At 50.3% G+C, this 22,963-nt stretch overlaps 1 protein-coding gene and 1 long non-coding RNA gene across 17 annotated transcripts in view; one reads left to right on the top strand and one right to left on the bottom strand.

Annotated features, from left to right (window-relative positions):
- Positions 1–875: 875 nt before the first annotated feature.
- On the bottom strand, positions 876–21,500 carry LOC141409838 (uncharacterized). The gene is made up of 3 exons (XR_012432315.1): positions 21,287–21,500; positions 1,694–1,867; positions 876–1,042 (listed from the first exon to the last, which is right to left on the bottom strand). It is a non-coding gene; the product is annotated as an uncharacterized lncRNA (long non-coding RNA).
- MLXIPL (MLX interacting protein like) overlaps positions 20,846–22,963 on the top strand; it is a 59,623-nt gene continuing 57,505 nt past the window's right edge. For 9 of the 16 annotated variants that reach the window (XM_074034716.1, XM_074034704.1, XM_074034720.1 and 6 more), the window contains exon 1: positions 21,087–21,267. Coding sequence is in view for 5 of the 16 variants with exons in the window: in XM_065541806.2 (XP_065397878.1) it covers positions 20,928–21,238 (311 nt within the window). In the remaining 11 variants the exon portion in view is untranslated. Of the gene's footprint in view, positions 21,268–22,963 lie in introns of all 16 variants that reach the window. The other 7 variants (XM_065541806.2, XM_074034690.1, XM_074034689.1 and 4 more) reach the window with 2 other exon arrangements.

Genomic DNA, 22,963 nt, shown 5'->3' with positions numbered 1-22,963 from the left:
AGCCTCAGTTTTCTCTTCTGTAAAGTGGGATTTTTGATGGTGAGCGCTGACTGCTGCCTGGGCGCGGTGGCTCTCTCCTGTAATTCCAGCGATTTGGGAGACCGAGAAGGGAGGATCGCTTGAGGCCAGGAGTTTGAGACCAGCCTGGGCAACATAACAAGACCCCCCCGTCTCTATTAAAAAAAAAAAAAATTTTAAAAATTGTCAAAAGAGTGAAAAGAACAGTTTTAAAAAGTACTAAAGGCCGGGCGCAGTGGCTCAAGCCTGTAATCCCAGCACTTTGGGAGGCCGAGACGGGCGGATCACGAGGTCAGGAGATCAAGACCATCCTGGCTAACACGGTGAAACCCCATCTCTACTAAAAAATACAAAAAAACTAGCCGGGCGAGGTGGCGGGCGCCTGTAGTCCCAGCTACTCGGGAGGCTGAGGCAGGAGAATGGCGTAAACCCGGGAGGTGGAGCTTGCAGTGAGCTGAGATCCGGCCACTGCACTCCAGCCTGGGCGACAGAGCCAGACTCCCTCTCAAAAAAAAAAAAAAAAGTACTAAAATGTTTTTAAAAAGTATCCGGACATGGTGGCATGGGTCTGTAGTCCTAGCTACTCCGGAGGCAGAGGTGGGAGATTGCTTGAGCTCAGTTTTGAGACCAGCCTGGGTAACACAGCAAGGCCCCATCTCTATAAAAATAAAATTTAAATGCTGAGGGATAGTGATATGGCTAGCAATGTTATAATGAATACACATAGTAGGTCAATACCCACTATGCGTTATTTTAGAGATACAGAAACATCACAGATTACAGCTCACGCCTGTAATCGCAGCACTTTAGGAGTCCGAGGCGGGTGGATCATTTGAGGTCAGAAGTTTGAGACCAGCCTGACCAACAAAAATTAGCCAGGCATGGTGGTGGGCGCCTGTAATTCCAGCTACTCGGGTGGCTGAGGCAGGAGAATCGCTTGAACGTGGGAGGCAGAGGTTGCAGTAAGCTGAGATCACACCACTGCACTCCAGCCTGGGCAACCAAGTGAGACTCCATGCTCCGTCTCAAAGAAAAAAAAGAAAAAAAAGAGATGATGTCGTCTCCCCAAAGTCACATTACAGGTAAATGATACAGTCCCATTTCTTCTCATCTGTACAGTGTCCACAGAGCATACGATGCTGCTCTGCGCTGAACACTGGGCTAGGCCCTGTGGGGACATTATACCTGCCCTCAGGGAGTTCATGGATTAAGACAGAGTCCCATTCCCACTCAGATAACTCTAGTATAAGACAAATGGCAGGTGTCACCCCGTGATAGCTTTGTGATTCCCATGTGATCCCCAATATGTCCTGTACCTTGTCTTTACAAATAGGCTTAGTCATTGTCCCCATTTCAGGAAATAGACACTCAGAAATTAAGTCAGACAATGAGTGACCCAGTCTGGGCAACATAGTAAGACCTCGGTCTCTGCCAAAAAATAAATAAATTAGCTGGCCGTGGTGGCTCATGCCTGTAGCCCCAGCTCCTCAGGAGGCTGAGGCTGGAAGACCACTTGAGCCCAGGAGGTTGGGGCTGCAGTGACCTATGATTTTGCCACTGCACTCCAGCCTGGGAAACAGAGTGAGACTCGTCTCAAAAAACAAAAATGACAACTGAGCTTGTTCCACCTTAATACACTGCTACAGAAGTACAAAGGGCGATTAGGAAGGCTTACCAGAGGAGGTGGCATTTGAGCTGGGTTTCAGAGGTTGAATAGGAGTTCTGAAGTTGAAGGAGAAAATAATGAAAGCAAACAGAAATCCATACGCCAAGGCATAGGGGCGGGAAGAGCTGAGCAAGGACTGTCTCCATCTAGCCATAGCACGGTGGGCAGGCATGGTGCCAATGTCTGGGAAAAACGGCAGGGCAGGCTTGTTGACAGACCATAAAAGTCTACATTTTTTTTTAAACATTTATACATTTTTATGATAACTAAAATTGGTTTTCCCCTTCAAGACTCATCTGGAATATCACCACTTCCAGGAAACCCTCTCCACCTTCCCAGGCTAGGGGGTTATTTCTTTTCCTCTGGACTCACACAGTCCCTTCACTGTTTCTTTTTAGACAGTCTCCCTCTGTCACCCAGGCTGGAGTCAGTGGCGTGATCTCAGCTCACTGCAACCTCTGCCGCCCAGGTTCAAACAATTCTCCTGTCTAAGCCTCTGGAGTAGCTGGGATCACAGGCATGCACCACCATGCCCGGGTAATTTTTTTTTTTTTTTTTGAGACGGAGTCTCACTCTGTCACCCAGGCTGGAGTGCAGTGGCACGATCTCAGCTCACTACAAGCTCTGCCTCCCAGGTTCACGCCATTCTCCTGCCTCAGCCTCCCGAGTAGCTGGGACTATAGGCACCTGCCACCATGCCCGGCTAATTTTTCGTATTTTTAGTAGAGACAGGGTTTCACCATGTTAGCCAGGGTGGTCTCGATCTCCTGACCTCGTGATCCACCCACCTCGGCCTCCCAAAGTGCTGGGAGTACAGGCTTGAGCCACCGCGCGCGGCCTTTTTGTGTGTGTTTTTAGTAGAGACGGGGTTTTCACCATGATGACCAGGTTGGTCTTGAACTCCTGACCTCAAGTGATCCACCCACCTCGGTGTCCCAAAGTGTTGGGATTACAGGCGTGAGCAACCATGCCTGGCCCCCTTCACCATTTCTTTCAGCCCTTACCTTGCCTGTGGACTTCTCTTTGGTTCCATTATTTTCTCCTTCAATTTCAGAACTCCTATTGAACCTTTGAAGCCCAGCTCAAAAGTCACGTCCTCTGGTAAGCCTTTCTGAGCTCCCCAGTTTGCTCTGCCACCTCAGGGCCCATTGTGTTCACTAAGTGTTCAGGGGTCCCCTAGATACTCCCTCTATCCAGCCCTCCCTCGGCCCCTCCCACTTCGTGTTACAAGCCTCAGCTTCAACGGGAGGCTCCTACCTCAGCTTGCCCCCTCTTTCTCGCTGATCTCCCTTTGTTCAGCCTCAATATCCCACAACAATTCCCCCTGTAAACCTTCCCCATACTCCTCAGACACCCAAGCTCACTCCTGCCCCTCAGCAGATAACTCTCCTGCCAGTTCCTGTCGCCACATCTTTGCTTTTTTTTTTTTTTTTTTTTTTTTTTTTTTTTTTTTTTTTTGAGACATAGTCTCATTGTGTTGTCCAGGCAAGAATGCAGTGGCTCGTTCATAGCTCAGTGTAGCCTCGAACTCCTGGGCTCAAAGCATCCTCCCACCTCAGCCTCCCCAGTAGCTGGGACCACGGGCCTGCACTACTGTGCCCAGCTAATATTTTATTTTTTTTTTGTAGCAATATGAACTTGCTATATTATCCAGGCTGGTCTTGAACTCCTGGACTCAAGTGATCCTCGCACCATGGTCTCCCAAAGTGCTGGGATTACAGGTATGAGCCACCACGCCTGGCTGCATGTTCTTTGTCTCTGTCCAGAGCCCTTCCTTCCCTACTACCTCCAGGAAGGGCAACCTGTCCATACCAAAGCCAACCCAGGTACCCTTGCTGTGGGTGTCACTTTCACCTGTCTCCTTCACTCCTTTAAGATGCCTTGGGAGGGGCACCGTGGCTCACGACTATAATTTCAGCACTTTGGGAGGCCAAAGGGAAGCGAATCACCTGAGGTCAGGAGTTCAAGACCAGCCTGGCCAACATGGTGAAACACTGTCTCTACTAAAACTACAAAAATTAGCTGGGCGTGGTGGCTCACACCTGTAGTCCCAGCTACTTGGGAGGCTGAGGCAGGAGAATTGCTCGAACTCAGCAGGTGGAGGCTGCAGTGAGCCAAGATTGTGCCACCACATTTCAGCCTGGATGACAGAGCAAGAATCCATCTTAAAAAATTAAAAAAAAAAAAAAAATGCCTTGTTCCACTACACTAGTAATGAATGTCTGTCTGTCTCTCTCTCTCTCTCTCTTTCTCTCTCTCTCTGTCTCTTTTACCAGTAATTGCTGCCTTTAGACTTCCCTTTCTCTCACCACCCAACATTTTGAAAGTACCCTCTACACCCTGCACTTCCTCTGTCCATTTTTCTCACCACTCCCCCTTGATCTGTGGCTCAGTCTAATTTCACTCCCTCCCACCATTTCAAGTGCATCCCTCTAGCCAAGGTTACCAACCACCTTCTTACTGCTAGGGCTCTGCTTTTTCACGTTCAGTACCATGGGCCACCCTTCTCTTTTTGATCACATAGAATTCAGAGCTCAGACATTTCATAGCTGTTAGGTTGGCACAAATTAAAAAGTCCAGTAACATCAAGTGTTGGTGAGGAAAGGGAGAACCAGGAACTCTTATGTAATGTTAGTGGAAGACAGAATTGGTTCCGTTTGGAGAACACTTTAACCAACTGGGTAATTCAAAGATGCTCATGTCACACCTACTTATTTGTTTCCCTCTGTGGTAGATCCAGTAATTCCCCCTTGTCCCAGAAGATGTCCCCATGGTAACCCTGGAACCTGTAAATATGTTATCTTACATGGCAACAGGGACTCTACAAATGCAGTTGAGTTAAGAATCTTGGCCAGGCATGGTGACTCACATCTATAATCCCAGCACTTTGGGAGGCCGAAGCGGGCGGATCACCTGAGGTTGGGAGTTTGAGACCAACCTGACCAACATGGAGAAACCTCGTCTCTACTAAAAATACAAAATTACCCAGGCATGGTGGTGCATGCTTGTAATCCCAGCTACTTGGGAGGCTGAGGCAGGAGGCTCGCTTGAACCTGGGAGGTGGAGGTTGCAGCTAGCCGAGATCATGCCATTGCACTCCAGCTTGGGCAACAAAAGCGAAACTCCATCTCAAGAAAAAAAAAAAAAAAGGGGGAGAAGAAAAGAAAAAAAGAATTTTGAGATGGTTGGGAGGCTGAGGCAGGAGAATCGCTTGAACCTGGGAGGCAGAGCTTCAGTGAGCCGAGATGGCACCACTCACTCCAGCCTGGGTGACAGAGCAAGTCTCCATCTCTAAAATTAAAAAAAAAAAAAAATCCTGGTCACGGTGGCTCACGCCTGTAATCCCAGCACTTTGGGAGGCCAAGGCAGGCGGATCACGAGGTCAGGAGATCGAGACCATCCTGGCTAACATGGTGAAACCCCATCTCTACTAAAAATACAAAAAAAAAAAAAATAGCTGGGCATGGTGGCAGGCGCCTGTAGTCCCAGCTACTCAGGAGGCTGAGGCAGGAGGATGGCATGAACCCAAGAGGGGGAGCTTGCAGTGAGCCGAGATTGTGCCACTGCACTCCAGCCTGGGTGACAGAGCAAGACTCCGTCTCAAAAAAAAGAATCTTGAGGTGGGCCAGGCTTGGTGGCTCACGTGTGTAATCCCAGCACTTTGGGAGGCTAAGGCAGAAGGATCACTTGACCCCAAGAGTTCAAGACCAGCCTGGACAACATAGTGAAACCCCCATCTCTACAAACAAAATTTTTTGTAAGTAGCCAGGTATGGTGGTGCATGCCTGTAGTCCCAGCTACTCAGGAGGCTGAGGCAAAAGGATCACTTGGTTTCAGGAGTTAGATGCTACCGTGAGCTATGATAGTGCCACTGCACTCCAGCCTGGGCAATAGAGCAAGACCCTGACTCAAAAAAAAAAAAAAAAAAAAACAAGATTCTTGAGATGCAGTGAGCATCCTAGATCACCAAGTTGGACCCAATGTAATCACAAGGGTTCTTATAAGAGGGAAGAAGGAGGGTCAGAATCCGAGAAGGAAATCTGATAGTGGAAGCAGAGGGCCAGAGTCAGAGAGAAACTGGAAGACACTACCTTGGTGGCTTTGAAGATGAAGGAAGAAGCCATAAGCCAAGGAATGCAGGCAACCTCTGGAAGCAGAAAAAGGCAAGGGAATGGACTCGGCCCTTGGGGACTCCAGGAGGACACCTTGATTTTAGCCGAATAAAGCCCATTTGGGGCAGGGCATGGTGGTTCACATCTGTAATCCCAGCACTTTGGGAGGCGGAGGCGGGCAGATCACTTGAGCTTAGGAGTTTGAGACCAGCCTGGCCAACGTGGTGAGACTCCATCTCTACTAAAAATACAAAAATTAGCTGGGTGTGGTGGCACCCACCCATAATCCCAGCTACTCAAAAGGTTGAGGCACAAGAATGGCTTGAACCCGGGAGGTGGAGGTTGCAGTGAGCAATGCGTGGATGTGTTTTCTCATTTTTGTTGCTGTGTAGTATGAAGTACTCCACTGTATGAAGACACGCTGATGCCTTTGCCATTCTCCTATGGTTGGACATTTGGATTGTTTCCAGGTTTTGTGGTTACTACAAATAATACAGGCAGAGCGCCTGTATTATTTGAGATTGCGCCACTGCACTCCAGCCTGGGCGGCAGAGCGAGACACTGTCTCAAAACAAACAAACAACCATTTTGGGCTCCTGACATCCAGAACTATAAGATGACACATTTGAATTGTCTAAAGCCGCTGATTTTGTGTGAATTTGTTACAGTAGCTATAGGAAATTAACATGAACTTCCACAAAATCTTTCCCTCTCGGACTAGGAGGCAGGGACAGGAAGAATTATTATTATTATTATTATTATTATTTGTCTTTTATTTTTGAGACAGAGTTTTGCTCTGTCACCCAGGCTGAGTGTGTGGTGGCACGATCTTGGCTCATTACAACCTTTACCTCCCGGGTTCAAGCAATTCTCGTGCCTCGGCCTTCTAAGTAGCTGGGATTACAGGCACCCGCCACCACGCCCAGCTAATTTTTGTATTTTTAGTAGAGACAGGGTTTTCCCATGTTGGCCAGGCTGGTTTCCAACTCCTGACCTCAGGAGATCCGCTCACCTCAGCCTCCCACAGTGCTGGAATTACAGGCATGAGCCAGCGCGCTCTGCCTGTATTATTTGTAGTAACCACAAAACCTGGAAACAATCCAAATGTCCAACCATAGGAGAATGGCAAAGGCATCAGCGTGTCTTCATACAGTGGAGTACTTCATACTACACAGCAACAAAAATGAGAAAACACATCCACGCATGTGAATTTGAATGACTCTCAAACAACACTGAGTGAAAAAGGGAAGCAGCAGAAAAATATATTCATTATACTACTGTTTACATAAAGCTTAGGAACAGGCAAAATTGGCCAGGCGTGGTGGCTCACGCCTGTAATCCCAATACTTTGGGAGGCCAAGGCGGGCGGATCACGAGGTCAAGAGTTCAAGACCAGCCTGACTAACAAGGTGAAACCCCATTTCTACTAAAAATACAAAACATTAGCCAGGTGTGGTGGCACGTGCCCATCATCCCAGCTACTCGGGAGGCTGAGGCAGGAGAATTGCTTGAACCCAAGAGGCGGAGGTTGCAGTGAGCCGAGATTGCGCCACTGCACTCCAGCCTGAATGACAGAGTGTCAGACTCCATCTAAGAAGGAAAGAAAGAGAGAGAGAGAGGAGGGAAGGGAGAGAGAGAGAGAGGGAGGGAGAGAGAGAGAGAGACAGAAAGAAAGAGAAAGAAAGAAAGAAAGAAAGAAAGAAAGAAAGAAAGAAAGAAAGAAAGAAAGAAAGAAAGAAAGAAAAAGAGGGAGGGAGGGAGGGAGAGAGAGGGAGAAAGAGAGAGAGAGAAGGGAGGGAGGGAGGGGAGGGGAGGAAGAGAGAGAGGGAGAAAGAAAAAGAAAGGGCCGGGCGCGGTGGCTCAAGCCTGTAATCCCAGCACTTTGGGAGGCCGAGACGGGCGGATCACGAGGTCAGGAGATCGAGACCATCCTGGCTAATATGGTGAAACCCCGTCTCTACTAAAAATACAAAAAACTAGCCGGGCGAGGTGGTGGGCGCCTGTAGTCCCAGCTACTCGGGAGGCTGAGGCAGGAGAATGGCGTAAACCCGGGAGGCGGAGCTTGCAGTGAGCTGAGATCCGGCCACTGCACTCCAGCCTGGGCGACAAAGCGAGACTCCGTCTCAAAAAAAAAAAAAAAAAAAAAAAAAAAAAAAAAAAAAGAAAAAGAAAGAAAGAAAAAAGAGAGAAAGAAACAGAGAAAGAGAAAGAAAGAGAGAGAGACGGGAGGGAGGAAGGAAGGAAGAAAGGAAGGAAGAAAGGAAGGAAGGAAGAAAAAGAAAGAAAGGAAGAAAGAAGGAGAAAGCAAGCAAGCCAAACTGCCCGGTCTACTGGCTCACACCTGTAATCTCAACACTTGAGAGGCTGAGGCAGGAGGATTGCTTGAGCAGGAGACATCGAGGGTGCAGTGAGATGTGATCCTGCCACTGCACTCCAGCAGTGCAGTGCTGGGTGACCGAGCGAAACCCTATCTAGAAAAGAAAAGAAACAGGCAAAACTATATTTTATGTTGCTTGGAGATACATACAGAGTGAAAGTGTGGAAACAATAAACGTGAAATTCAGGAAGTGTAGCTGTCTGACGGAAGGGCTTTGGAGTTAGCAGAGAGACTCTGGGAACTTTAATGGCATTGATGGTTTGATTTTTTTCTTCTTAGACACAAGGTCTCATTGTGTTGGCCAGGCTGGTCTCGAACTCCTGGGCTCAAGCGATCCTCCCCTCTCAACCTCCCAAAGTGCTAGGATTACAGGCATGAGCCATAGTGCCCTGTTGGCACAATCAATCGTAGAACATTCTCATCTCCCCAAAAATAAACCTCGTACCCTGGCAGCTCACACCTGTAATCTCAGTGCTTTGGGAGGCCAAGACGAATGGATCACCTGAGGTCAGGAGTTCGAGACCAGCCTGGCCAACATGGTAAAACCCCATCTCTACTAAAAATGCAAAAATTAGCCAGGCATTGGCTGGGCACAGTGGCTCACGCCTGTAATCCCAACACTTTGGGAGGCCGAGGCGGGCGGATCACAAGGTCAGGAGATCGAGACCATACTGGTTAACACGGTGAAACCCCCTCTCTACTAAAAATACAAAAAAAATTAGCCGGGCGTACAGGCTTGTGCCTGTAGTCTCAGCTGCTGGGGAGGCTGAGGCAGGAGAATGGCGTAAACCCGGGAGGCGGAGCTTGCAGTGAGCCGAGATCACGCCACTGCATTCCAGCCTGGGTGACAGAGCAAGACTCAGTCTCAAAACAAAAAAAAAAAATTAGCGGGGCCTGGTGGTGGGCGCGTGTAATCCCAGCTACTTGTGAAGCTGAGGCAGGAGAATCGCTTGAACCTGGGAGGTGGAGGTTGCAGTGAGCTGAGATCTTAACAGTGACTCTGCATTTGCCCCCAAGCCTGCCCCACCTAGCCCTGGCAACCACAAATCTACTTTCTTTCTCTATAGATTGGCCTATCCTTCACATTTCCTATAAATGGAATCATATATGGTCTTTTGTGATTGGCTTTTTTTTTTTTTTTTTTTTTTTTTTTGAGACAGAGTCTTGCTCTTGTCACCCAGGCTGGAGTGCAATGGCGCAATCTTGGCTCACTGCAACCTCTACCTCCCGGGTTCAAACAATTCTCCTGCCTCAGCCTCCCAAGTAGCTGGGATTACAGGCACCTGCCACTATACCCGGCTACTTTTTGTATTTTCAGTAGAGACGGGGTTTCTCCATGTTGGCCAGGTTGGTCTCGAACTCCTGACCTCATGATTCTCCAGCCTCGGCCCCCCAAAGTGCTGGGATTACAGGTGTGAGCCACGTGACTGGCTGCTTTTATTCAGCATAATGTTTTCAAGATTCATTCACATTGCAGCATTATCAGTACCTAATTCCTTTTGATTTTTTTTATTGTGGTAAAATATATGTAACATAAAATGTATCATTTAAACCACTTAAATGAACAGTGCAGTAGCCTTAAGTATATTCACATTGTTGTGCAACCATCACCATCATCCACTTCCAGAATTTTCCTCACCTTCCCAAACTGAAACTCCATCCCCATGAAACGCTCACTCCTCATTCCTCTTCCCCACAGTCCCTGGCACGCACCATTCTACTTTCTGTCTCTAAGAATTTCATTACTCCAGGTACTGCATATAAATGGACTCATATAGTATTTTTTCTTTTGTGACTGGATTATTTCATTCAGTATAATGTTTTCTCTTTTGAGATGGAGTCTCGCTCTGTCGTCCAGACTGGAGTCCAGCATCATGATCACAGCTCACAGCAATCCTCCTGCCTCAGCTTCCCGAGTCACTGGAACCACAGACATGCTACCATGCCTGGCTAATTTTTTTTTTTTTTTTTTTTTTTTTGAGATGGAGTCTTGCTCTGTCACCCAGGCTGGAATGCAGTGGTGTGATCTTGGCTCGCTGTAACCTCTTGCTCCCGGGTTCAAGCGATTCTCCTGCCTCAGCCTTCTGAGTAGCTGGGATAACAGCCGGGTGCCACCAACCTGGCCAAGTTTTTTTTTTTTTTTTTTTGTATTTTTAGTCAAAACAGGGTTTCACCAGTTGGCCAGGCTGCTTTCGACCTCCTGACCACGTGATTCTCCCTCCTCGGCCTCCCAAAGTGCTAGGGTTACAGGCATGAACCATCATGTCCGGCCCCTGGCTAATTTTTTTATTTTATTTTATTTATTTATTTTGAGACAGTATTGTTTTGCTGCCCAGGCTGGAGTTCAGTGGCGTGATCTCGGCTCACTGCAACCTCCTCTTCCCTGGTTCAAGTGATTCTCCTGCCTCAGCCTCCCGAGTAGCTGGGATTACAGGCGGGCACCACCACGCCCAGCTAATTTCTGTATTTTTAGTAGAGATGGGGTTTCAAGATGTTGGTCAGGCTGGTCTCGAACTCCTGACCTCAAGTGATCCTCCTGCCTTAGCCTCCCAAAGTGCTGGGATTACAGGCCTGAACCATTGCACCTGGCCAACTTCATTCCTTTTTAAGTCTAAATAATATTTTGTGTATGTCTGTTGTGCTTTTTATGGCTGAATAATATTCTATTATAATGAATGTACCATAAGTTGTTTACCCACTCATCAGTTGGTGAACATTGGGGTTTTTCCACTTTGGGGCTATTATGCATAATGCTATGAACATTCGCATATAAATCTTTGTGTGACATATGTTTTCGTTTCTCTTGGGTATATACTGAGGAGTGAATATATGATAACTCTATGTTTAGCTTTTTGAGGAAAGGCCAGACTGCTTTCCAAAGCAGCTGTACCACTTTACATTTACACTAGCAATGCACAAGGGTTCCAATTTCTTTATTTTATTTTATTTTATTTTTATTTTATTTTATTTTATTTTTGAGACAGGGTCTCTCTCTGTCCCCCAGGCTGGGGTGTAGTGGTGTGATCGTGGCTCACTGCAGCCTCAACCTTCTGGGCTCAAGTGATCCTCCTGCCTTAGCCTTCTGAGTAGCTGGGACTACAGGTGTGCACCACCATGCCTAATTTTTTACTTTTTTTTTTTGTAGAAATGGGGTCTCACTATGTTGCCCAGGCTAGTCTCAAACTCCTGGCCTCAAGTGATCCTCCCACGTCAGCCTCCCAAAGGGCTGGGATTACAGGTTGAGCCACCACGCCCAGCCAACGGTTCCAATTTCTTTGCCAACACTTGCTTCCTGTCATTTTTAATTATAGCCACCCTAGTGGGTGTGAAGTGGCATCTCATAATTTGATTTGTGTTTCTCTGATGACTAATGGTATCGAGCATCTTTTCTTGTATGGTACTTATTGGCCATTTGTAGATCTTCTCTGTAAAAATGTGTATTAAGACTCTGCCTCGGCTGGGCACGGTGGCTCACGCCTGTAATCCCAGCACTTTGGGAGGCTGAGGCGGGCGGATCACGAGGCCAGGAAATCGAGACCATCCTGGCTAACACAGTGAAACCCTGTCTCTACTAAAAATACAAATAATTAGGCGTGTGTGGTGGCAGGCGCCTGTGGTCCCAGCTACTCAGGAGGCTGAGGCAGGAGGATGGCATGAACCTGGGAGGTGGAGGTTGCAGTGAGCCGAGACCGCGCCACTGCTCTCCAGCCTGGGTGACAGAGCAAGACTCCATCTCAAAAAAAAAAAAAGACTCTTTGCCTTTGTTTTTATTTTTCCTTTTTCAACTTTTTTTTTTTTTTTTTTTTTTGAGACAGGGTCTGGCTCTGTTACCCAGGCTGGAGTGCAGTGGCACCATCTTGGCTCACTGCAACCTCTGCCTCCCAGGTTCAAGCAATTCTCCTGCCTCAGCCTCCTGAGTAGCTGGGATTACAGGTGCCTGCCACCACACCCAGTTAATTTTTGTATTTTTACTAGAGACGGGGTCTCACCATGTTGTGGTCAGGCTGGTCTAGAACTCCTGACCACAAGTGATCCACCCACCTTGGCCTTCCAAAGTGCTGGGATTACAGGCATGAGCCACTGCGCTCGGCCTCAACTTTTCTTTTCTTTCTTTCTTTCTTTTTTTTTTTTTTTTTTTTTTTTTTTTTGAGACGGAGTCTCGCTCTGTCGGCCAGGCTGGAGTGCAGTGGCCGGATCTCAGCTCACTGCAAGCTCCGCCTCCCGGGTTTAGGCCATTCTCCTGTCTCAGCCTCCCGAGTAGTTGGGACTACAGGCGCCCGCCACCTCGCCCGGCTAGTTTTTTGTATTTTTAGTAGAGACGGGGTTTCACCGTATTAGCCAGGATGGTCTCGATCTCCTGACCTCGTGATCCGCCCGTCTCGGCCTCCCAAAGTGCTGGGATTACAGACTTGAGCCACCGCGCCCGGCCTTTTTTTTTTTTTTTTTTTTTTTTGGAGATGGAGTCTCACTCTGTTACCAGGCTGGAGTGCAGTAGCACGATCTCGGCTCACTGCAACCTCTGCCTCGCGGGTTCAAGCAATTCTCCTGCCTCAGCCTCCAGAGTAGCTGGGACTACAGGTGCACACCGCCACACCCAGCTAATTGTTTTTGTTTTTGTTTTTGTTTTGAGACGGAGTCTCGCTTTGTTGCCCAGGTTGGAGTGCAGTGGCGCCATCTCGGCTCACTGCAAGCTCCGCCTCCTGAGTTCATACCATTCCCCTACCTCAGCCTCCAGAGTAGCTGGGACTAAAGGTGCCCGCCACCACGACCGGCTAATTTTTTGTATTTTTAGTAAGACAGGGTCTCACCTGTCTTACTAAATAAAACACCTTTCTCCTGCTGTTTTATTTATTTATTTTTTTTTTTGAGACGGAGTCTCAGGCTGTTGCCCAGGCTGGAGTGCAGTGGCGCGATCTCGGCTCACTGCAAGCTCCGCCTCCCGGGTTCCCGCCATTCTCCTGCCTCAGCCTCCTGAGTAGCTGGGACTACAGGCGCCCGCCACCGCGCCCGGCTAATTTTTTGTATTTTTAGTAGAGACGGGGTTTCACTGTGGTCTCGATCTCCTGACCTTGTGATCCGCCCGCCTCGGCCTCCCAAAGTGCTGGGATTACAGGCTTGAGCCACCGCGCCCGGCCTCTCCTGCTGTTTTTATGATAGTGAATAAGTCCCAGGAGATCCAATGGTTTTAAAAATAGCAGTTTCCCTGAAAAGCTCTCTTTGCCTGCTGCCATCCACGTAAGACGTGACTTGCTTCTCCTTGCCTCCCGTCATGATTGTGAGGCCTCCCTAGCTACGTGGAACTGTAAGTCCATTAAACCCTTTTTCCTGTATAAATTACCCAGTCTTGGGTATGTCTTTATCAGCAGTGTGAAAATGGACTAATACACCATCTTTGTGTTCATATATACCCAATGTTTAGCTCCCACTTAGTTTGCTTAGGATAATGGCCTCCAACTGCATTCATGTTGCTGCAAAGGACATGATTTTTCTTCCTTTTTATGGCTATGTAGTATTCTATGGTGTATCCATACCACATTTTCTTTATCCAAAGCACCATTGATGGGCACCTAGGTTCATTACATGTTTTTGTTATTGTGAATAGCATTGCAATGATCATACAATTTGCCCATGTTTTAATTGGGCTACCTTTATATCGTAAGAGTTCTTTATATATCTGGGAAACTAGTCCTTTATCAGATATATGATTTGCAATTTTGTTTCCCTCTGTAGGTTGTCTTTATTCTCTTCATGATGTCTTTTGAAGCACAAAAGTTTTTTTATTCTATTTTGGTGAAGTCCTTTTTTTTGAAATAGAGTCTCGCACTGTTGCCCAGGCTGGAGTGCAGTGGCACAATCTCAGCTCACTGCAAGCTCTGCCTTCTGGGTTCACACCATTCTTCTGCCTCAGCCTCCCGAGTAGCTGGGACTACAAGTGCCCACCACCACGCCTGGCTAATTTTTTGTATTTTTTTAGTAGAGACCGGATTTCACCATGTTAGCCAGGATGGTCGCGATCTCCTGACCTCGTGATCCACCTGCCTCGGCCTCCCAAAGTGCTGGGATTACAGGCGTGAGCCACCGTGCCCGGCCAGGGAAGTCCATTTTATCTATTTTTTCTTCTCTTGCTTGTGCTTTAGTGTCCTATCTAAAAAACCATTTTCTCAATCAAGGTCACAAAGATTTACTTTTTTTTTTCTTTTCTTTGAGGCAGAGTCTTGCTCTGTCGCCCAGGCTGGAATGTAGTGGTGTGATCATGGCTCACTGCAACCTCCACCTCCCAGGTTCGAGTCATTCTCCTGCCTCAGCCTCCTGAGTAGCTGGGATTACAGGTGCCTGCCACCACGCCTGACTAATTTTTGTATTTTTAGTAGAGACAGGGCCAGGCTGGTCTTGAACTGATCTCAGGTGATCCACCCACCTCAGCCTCAAAAATGCTGGGATTACAGGTATAAACCACTGCACCTGGCCCACAAAGATTCACTTTTTTTTTTTTTTTTTTTTCCAAGACAGAGTCTCGCTCTGTCACCCAGGCTGGAGTGCAGTGGTGGGATCTTGACTCACTACAACCTCCTCCTCCAGGTTTCAAGCGATCCTCATGCCTCACCCTCCCAAGTAGCTGAAACCACAGGTGTGCGCCACCTTGTCTGACTGTATTTTTAGTGGAGATGGGGTCTTTTTATGTTGCCCAGGCTGCTCTCAAACTCCTGACCTCAAGTGAGGGAGGCTTGCCTTGGCCTCCCAAAGTGCTGGGATTACAATAATTTCTAATCTGCTTTGTGTCACTACAGGTTATCCTGCATTTTCTTGAATTTTATGTAAATGAATCCTATAGTATATACTTTCTGGGGGGCTTTTTAACTCAGAATTATTATTATTATTTCAAGACAGGGTCTCACTCTGTCACCAAGGCAGGAATGCAGTGGCACGATCACGACTCACTGCAGCCTTGACCTCCTGGGCTCAAGCAATCCTCCCACCTAAGCCTTCCAAGTAGCTGGGACTACTGCCATGCACCACCATGCCTGGCTAATTTATTTATTTTTATTTTTTATAGAGGTATAATCCCACTACATTGCCCAGGCTGGTCTTGAACTCCTCGGTTCAAGCTATCCTCCCATGACAGCCCACCAAAGTGCCGGGATTACAGGTGTGAGCCACTGTGGTTGGCCCATTCCCCAATCATATGCTGCATTTCCACACCTCTTCTGCCTTAGCTCAAGACGTAGCTTCACCTAGAATGCTCTTCCTCCCAGTTGGGCGGGAGAGAACCAGGAGTTTGAGACCAGCCAACATGGTGAAACTCTGTCTCTACTAAAAATACTGAAATTAGCTGGGTGGTGGTACATGCCTGTAATCCCAGCTACTCGGGAGGCAGAGGCAGGAGAATCCCTTGAAGCTGGGAGTTGGAGATTGCAGTGAGCCGAGATTGCGCCACCACACTCCAGCCTGGGTGACAGAGCAATACTCCATCTCAAAAAAAAAAAAAAAAAAAAAAAAAGAAGAAGAAGAAAGGAATGCTATTTCTCCCAATGTCTGATCCTAAAGCTGAAGGTTGTTGAAGAACTGACTCATCCTTCTCATCCTAGCCTCTACTTCCTCTCATGTACAGACCAAATCAGTCCTTCTTTCGTGGCACACTCCCTCACAGCTCTGATGCCAGCCTGCCCGGTACTGGAGTTCTTAGGGACTAACCCGTCCCCACTGTTAGACCAGAGGTCCTCTGAGGGCAAGGACAGCATTTATGTCATTTCTTCAGTTCCAGCTTCTAGCTCAGGATCTTCACACGGCAGGTACAGAGAGCCAGGACACCGGGGCTCAAATTCCAGCTCCATCACTTACCACCGGTAGGAACCTCAGACAAATGACTCAACCTCTCTGTGCCTCTGTCTCTTCATCTGTAAAATGGGGGGAACACACTCACTTCATCTGGTTGCGGAAGGGATTAAATGATTAACCCACATAAACGGCTTAGTAGGTGTCGGCAGGACCCTGGCAAGTAGTAAGTGTTTGGTAAACATTAGTTGGAAGTGATGCTGGGGGGCCGGGCGCGGTGGCTCATGCCCGTAATCCCAGCACTTTGGGAGGCCGAGGCGGGCAGATCACGAGGTCAGGAGATCGAGACCATCCTGGCTAACACGCTGAAACCCCGTCTCTACTGAAAATATAAAAAATTAGCCGGCCGTGGTGGTGGTGCCTGTAGTCCCAGCTACTTAGGAGGCTGAGGCAGGAGAATCGCTTGAACCCGGGAGGCAGAGCTTGCAGTGAGCTGAGATGGCGCCACTGCACTCCAGCCTGGGCAACAGAGCAAGACTCTGTCTCAGAAAATAAAAGAAGAAGAAGAAGTGATACTGAGGTCAGGCGCGGTGGCTCGTGCCTGTAATCCCAACACTTTGGGAGGCCGAGGCACACGGATCACCTGAGGTCACGAGTTCAAGACCAGCATGGTCAACATGGAGAAACCCCGTCTCTACTAAGAATACAAAAACTAGCCAGGCGTGATGGTGGGTGCCTGTAATCCCAGCTACTTGGGAGGCTGAGGCAGGAGAATCACTTAAACCCGGGAGGCAGAGGTTGCAGTGAGCCAAGATCACTGCACTCCAGTCTGGGCAACAAGAGCAAAACTCTGTCTCAAAAAAAAAAAAAAAAAAAAAAAGTGATAGTAACTTGTTGGGTTGAAGAGGGACTCTGCCCTAGGTATAGAGACTCTTCATATGAAGGGGAAGATACTTTATATTGATCTTCACAGCCAGGCACAGTGGCTCACACCTGTAATCCCAGCACTTTGGGAGGCCAAGGCAGAAGGGTTGCTTGAACCCAGGAGTTCAAGGCCAGCCTGGGCAACATGGTGAGACCCTGTCTCTACAAAAACAAACAAAAATTAGCTGGGTGTGTTGGAGCCTGCTAGTGATCCCAGCTACTCAAGAGGCTAAAGCAGAATGATCACGTTAGCCCAGGAGTTCAAGGTTGCAGTGAGCCATGATGGACCCACTGCGCTCTAGCCCGGGCTAAGAAGTAAAACTCTCTTTCTCAAAAAAGAAAGAAGAGGCCGGGCGCGGTGGCTCAAGCCTGTAATCCCAGCACTTTGGGAGGCCGAGACGGGCGGATCACAAGGTCAGGAGATCAAGACCAGCCTGGATAACACGGTGAAACCCCGTCTCTACTAAAAAATACAAAAAACTAGCCAGGTGAGGTGGCGGGCGCCTGTAGTCCCAGCTACTCGGGAGGCTGAGGCAGGAGAATGGCGTAGACCCGGGAGGCGGAGCTTGCAGTGAGCTGAGATGCGGCCACTGCACTCCAGCCTGGGCGACAGAGCGAGACTCCGTCTCAAAAAAAAAAAAAAAAAAAAAAAGAAAGAAGAGACCCTCCATGCCTCTCCACCTCCATTAAGGGGAGGGAGCACTCCACCAGAGGCCCCCTAATCCACCTCCCTTCCTTTCCAGCATCAAAGTAACCATAAAAATCTTCTTCCTTCAGAAAGCCCTCTAGGATTGCACTGCCTCTAGGAACTTCTTCCTTCTGCCTCTTCTCTTTGATGCCCTGTGACCACAGCTGAGTCCTGTACCCTACTTCCCATCTTCTCCCTGCTCTCCTCTTCCTCTGCAAGGGATATAAATACCCCTGGACCACTTTCAGGTAGACCTGAAAGGTCCAGGGTGTAGCTGGAGCAAAGAGTGTTCATGAGAGAAAACGTATTTTTTATTTTTATTTTTTAGAGACAGGGTCTCACTATATTGTTGCCTAGGCTGGTCTCGAACTCCTGGCCTGAAGCGATCCTCCCACCTCAGCATCACAAAGCACTGGGGTTAAAGGCATGAACCACCGTGCCCAGTTGGAGAACATCTTACTCATACCTCCCTGTCTCTCCTGTTTTACATATGGGTAGGGTCAACCCAGGATGCCCAGTTAAATTTGAGTTTTAGATAAGCATCATGAATAATCTCTTAGTATAAGTGTGCCACAAATATGGCATGAGACATACTTATACTAAAAAAAGCCATTGTGTATCTGAAATTCAAATTTAATGGGGCATCCTGGATTTGTATTTGCTAAATCCATCAACCCTATGTATGGGTAAACTGAGGCCCTGGGAGATGGAGCATCAGTATTATGTTCAGTTGCAGAGCCAGTCAGTGTGGTGGTGGCTCAAGCCCCACTCCCCTTACACACACATACACACACACACACACACACGCTGACTCTGGGTCCTGGCGCTGGTCGTGAACAGGTGTCTGTCCAACGTAGCAGACTGAAGTCCACTAGTAGGAGACCACGTGACATGAGACTCATGCAAGACAGGAAACAGTGGGCAGAGATGGCCAAATGGGCCCACCAGGACGTGTGAGGCGGGTGGAAGCAGCAGGAGGTGTCTTCGTCTGCTTCCTTCTCGAGATGCATCACCCACCACCACCACTGCCCACCCCCAAGCAGAATGAATTCCAAATGGGGTGTGGGGCCGGCACAGTGGCTCACGCCTGTAATCCCAACACTTTGGGAGACTGAGGCAGGCAGATCACTTGAGGCCAGGAGTTTGAGACCAGCCTGGCCAACATGGCAAAACCCCGTCTTTACTAAAAGTACAAAAAAAATGGCTGGGCGTGGTGGCACGCACCTGTAGTCTCAACTACGTGGGAGGCTAAGGCAGGAGAATCTCTTGAACCCAGGAGGTGGAGGTTGCAGTGAACCAAGATCGCACCATTGCACTCCAGCCTGGGTAACAGAGCAGGACCTTGTCCCAAAACAAATAAATGGTCTGTGGGCAGAATCTGATCGACACAGGGTCTCTTCTGGGCTCAGCCTCATCCTCCGGCATGTCCCCGGCCTTCCCCCTCCACCTCCTGCCATCACCACGGGACTCTGGGGGACATTATTAGCAGGATCCCTTCTGCCTCTGCTACCCCCCACTAGCTGTAGAAGGAAGGCAGCCCGTGGGGCCGGGAGGAAGCTGCCTCATTGCTGGGTAGCAAGGCTGTGCAAGCCCTTTCTTCTTTCCATCCCACACTGCCCGCTTCTGGCCAAGCGGTGGCCACAGGGATCCTTCCTTCCACCCCACACGGCCCCTTGAAGCTGGCAGGCAAGCTGAGGTCCTGAATGCCCCCTTCCCAGATGGCGCCTACTCCACAGGACCTCTGAGGACTTGGAGGCCACCATCCTGGACTTCGAATCTGATACCACCGCTGGCCTCTCCCGCTCTTTCGCTGGGCTGCTACGCTGAGGGTGTTTAAGGATGTTTGTGGAGTAAATGTAAGAGTCCAGGCCAGGCGCGGTGGCTTGCACCTGTAATCCCAGCACTTTGGGAGGTCGAGGTGGGAGGATCGCTTAAGATCAGGAGATAGAGACCAACCTGGGCAACATAGTGAGAACCCATTGCTTGAAAAAAAAAAAAAAAAAGAGTTGAGAGGACACAGCACTAAGAGCAAGAGAGGGGAAATCAGTGGGCTCTCGGAGGCAGGAAGGGCCTCAGGGAGGGGTGAGGAATGGGGGCTCAGGGAGGGGAATGGGTTTTAGGGAGGGGATGTGATGTCAAGGGCAGGGAGGGCGGGGGCTTGAGGGGGGACTCAGAGGGAGTGTGGGATGAAGCTGGTCAAAGAGGGAATGAATGGGACTCAGTGAGACAGATGAGAGAGAGAGACAGGAGATAGAGAGAGAGACAGAGGGAAAGACAGAGAGGGAAAGAGAGGAGAGGGAGAGGGAGAGAGAGGGAGGGAAAGGAGGGGGAGAGACAGAGAGAAGGAAAGAGAGAAGAGAAAGGGAGAGAGAAGGGGGAGAGAGACAGACAGTGAGAGAGGGAAAGACAACGGGGGAGAATGAGAGAGAAAGAGAGAGGGAGAGAGAGAAAGAAAATGAGAGAGAGAAGAGGGAGAGAGTGAGAGAGAGGAGAGAGAGAAAAAGGGAAAAAGAGAAAGGGGGGAGAGAGAAAGAGGAGGGGGTAGAGAAAGTCAGAAAGAGAGAGAGAGGAGAGAGACTGAGAGACAGAGAAGAGAGAGAGGGAAAGAGAGGGAGGAGAATGACAGAGAAAGAGAGGGGAGAGGGAGAGAGAGAAAGAGAAGAGAAGGGAGGGAGGGAGAGGAGGGGGTAGAAAGTAAGGGAGAGAGAGAGAGGAGGGTGGGAGAGAGGGGAGAGAGGGAGAGAGGAGAGAGGGGGAGAGAGGGAAAGAGAAGACAGAGGGAGAAAGACGGGAGAGAGAGACAGAGAGAGGAGGAGGAGGGGGGAGAATGAGAGAGAAAGAGGGGGGAGAGTGAAAAAGAAGGGGGATAGAGAAAGGGAAAGTGAGAGAGACAGAGGAGAGAGAGGGAGAGAGACAGAGTGAGAGACAGAGGAGAGAGAGAAGGAAATGGGGGGAGAGAGAAAGAAAGTGAGGGAAGAGGGAGAGAGAGATGAGCCTGGAAGAGAGAGGAGAGGGAGAGGAAAGGGAGGGGGGGGAGAGAGAGAGAGAGAGAGAGAGAGAGAGAGAGCGAGCGAGCAGGGAGAGAAGAGAGTAAGAGTGAGAGATGAGAGTGAGAGAGAGTGCTACGCGGGGGACTAGGAGGAGGTTCAAAGCCGGGCTGGGGCTCAAGGAGGAGCCCGAGGCGGTCCCAGCGTCTTCCTCTGCCCACCTAGGGTGGCCCCACACCTGCGGCTCCTCCCTCCCCGAGCCCAGCCCGCGGTTGGGGGCCGGGCACCGAGCCCCCGGGTAGAGTAGAGGGGGTTAAAGGTGAGCGGGCACGAGCTGGCAGCAGACGGGGATTGGCAGGCGCCCTAGCCCAGGGCCCGGGCCATGGCTGCCCCACAGGCCTCTGAGCGGCTGAGCGGCTGCCGCCCACGTGCTAAGGAGAGAAGGAGGCACCGGATCAAGGGGCAAAGGACACCTCGGAGCGGGGCGGGGGTGCCCACGTCCACACCCGCTGCTAAAAGCCCGGCCCGCGGCGCAGCGCACGGAGCCCTCTGCCGCCCGCACGGGGAAGGCGCCGAGCGCCGCCGGGCGGCCCCGAGCATCCCCGCAGCGCCCTCGCCGCCCTCCCCCAGCCGCCCGCCAGGACCCCCGGCACTGGCCGCGCCGCGCCCCTCTGCAGGTCGAGCGGATTCCAGGTGAGGGCGTGGAGCCCCCGCGTCATCAGGTGGGTGCAGGGGCCTTACCCAAGGGGAATTAGATCCGCTTCTGTGCTGGGCCTCAGTTTCCCCTCTGCCCATAGAGGCGCGTGTCCCTGGCTCAGCTGGGCTGAAGGGGTTCACAAGCTTATGTGGCCTCCTCGCTCAGCCTCAGCTGCCAGGAGGAAGGAGGCAAACTCGTACCCCAGGGAGGACTCCGGATCAGGAATCCAAGAGTTCATCCTGCTAGAGGGTGAAGTGCACACGGGTCCTGGAAGCCCCGTGTCTCCCACTGGCTGGGCTGGGCTTCCACCGTGCCTCCCACTGGCTGGGCTGGGCTGGGCTGGGCTGGGCTTCCATCGTGGTCTGGGAAGTTCTCCCAGGAGCTGAGAGGGGGCCAAGGGAATCAGGAAGGAAGGCCTTCCTCCCTCTGGCTCCCCCTGCCCTGGGCAGGTGACATGCCAGTGGAGAAACCCTGCCCAGGTGGGCCCTGGGATCAGGAGTACCCAAGCTTCCCCTGGCTGGGACAGAAAGAAGCCAGATGGCAGGGTGGGGTATGTGGATTCTGGCCCCTAGGCTTCTAGCCAACAGGTAGGGGCCACAGAAGTGGTGGCCGGCACTCCCACTGCTCTGCCCCCGGGAGGGGGAAAGCCAGAGCTTCCTCCCAGCCACCCTGTCCCACCTCTGGGCTGGGTTTGGGAGCTTTGGGTTCTTGTCTGCATCTGGTTGTGTGACCTTGGGCGCACGACTTTCCATCTCTGGGCCTGGCTCTCCCTCCGTGACATGGGAAGGTTTACTGTTCCTGGGCCACTCGTGTGGAGATGGGGACAGAATCAAATGGGACACTAGGTTGCTTTGGAGGACAGGGTGGCCCACTCCAACCAAGTCCCTCTGGTCCTTCACAAGGGGGATGGTGTTACAGGGTCAGCTGAGTCAGGAAGTCAGGGAGACCAAGGATCTATGAGAGCTAAACTGGTCCCCACTTTGCCCAAGAACTTATCTTATACTCAGCAACTCCCCTGCCCCATGTCCTGCCCAGGCCCTCAGATGCAAGAGAAGGCCCAGAATACAGGTCTAGGAATCTCAGGTCTGCCCCAGGGAAGCTCAGCTCCTCAGCCTAGGGTAGCTCCAGGGAGAGGAGGAAGAGTCTGTAATACCAACTGTAGTAACCAGGAGTTTCCCCATCTTGAGAAGATAACCCATCTCACTTCTCCCTAATTCCCCTCTAAGGACACAGTCTACTGGCTGAGCCAGGCCAGGTTGCGGTTTAGAATCGGGGTCGGGGCTCAGGCTGGGGTTGGAACTCAGTCTGGGGACCACATGGGAGGGCAGCTCAGAGCCAGGGTCCAGGAACCATCCGCCTGGGGTTTTGGAATCCTGCGATTGAAATCATCTGGCTGATATAGGGGTGGCACTGGTGGAGGTGATGTTTGTCAGCTGAAGTGGAGGGCAGGCATATGAGCTTCTGCAGGCTGCAGAGTGGAATGGAAGAGTGGACTGGAAGCATGGAAGTGGGAGAGGTCATGTCTCCGAGGGTCCTGCAGCCACACCTGCCCAGAGTCTCTAGCGCCTTCAGGCAATCGCCTTCCCTGGGTCCCCTCCCCCGGGCTGTCTTTGGCCCTGTTGCCAGCCCTGTGGTGGGTAAAGACAAGCTTAGGCATGTGTTGGGTTTGTCAGGGACTGGGAGAGGCCACCATTAGTGCAGTCCTCACTCCCTGATTAGGG

This window comes from Macaca fascicularis, chromosome 3, assembly GCF_037993035.2.
Source record: "Macaca fascicularis isolate 582-1 chromosome 3, T2T-MFA8v1.1".
NCBI lineage: Eukaryota > Metazoa > Chordata > Mammalia > Primates > Cercopithecidae > Macaca > Macaca fascicularis.
This window is presented reverse-complemented; position numbering and strand designations above follow the sequence as displayed.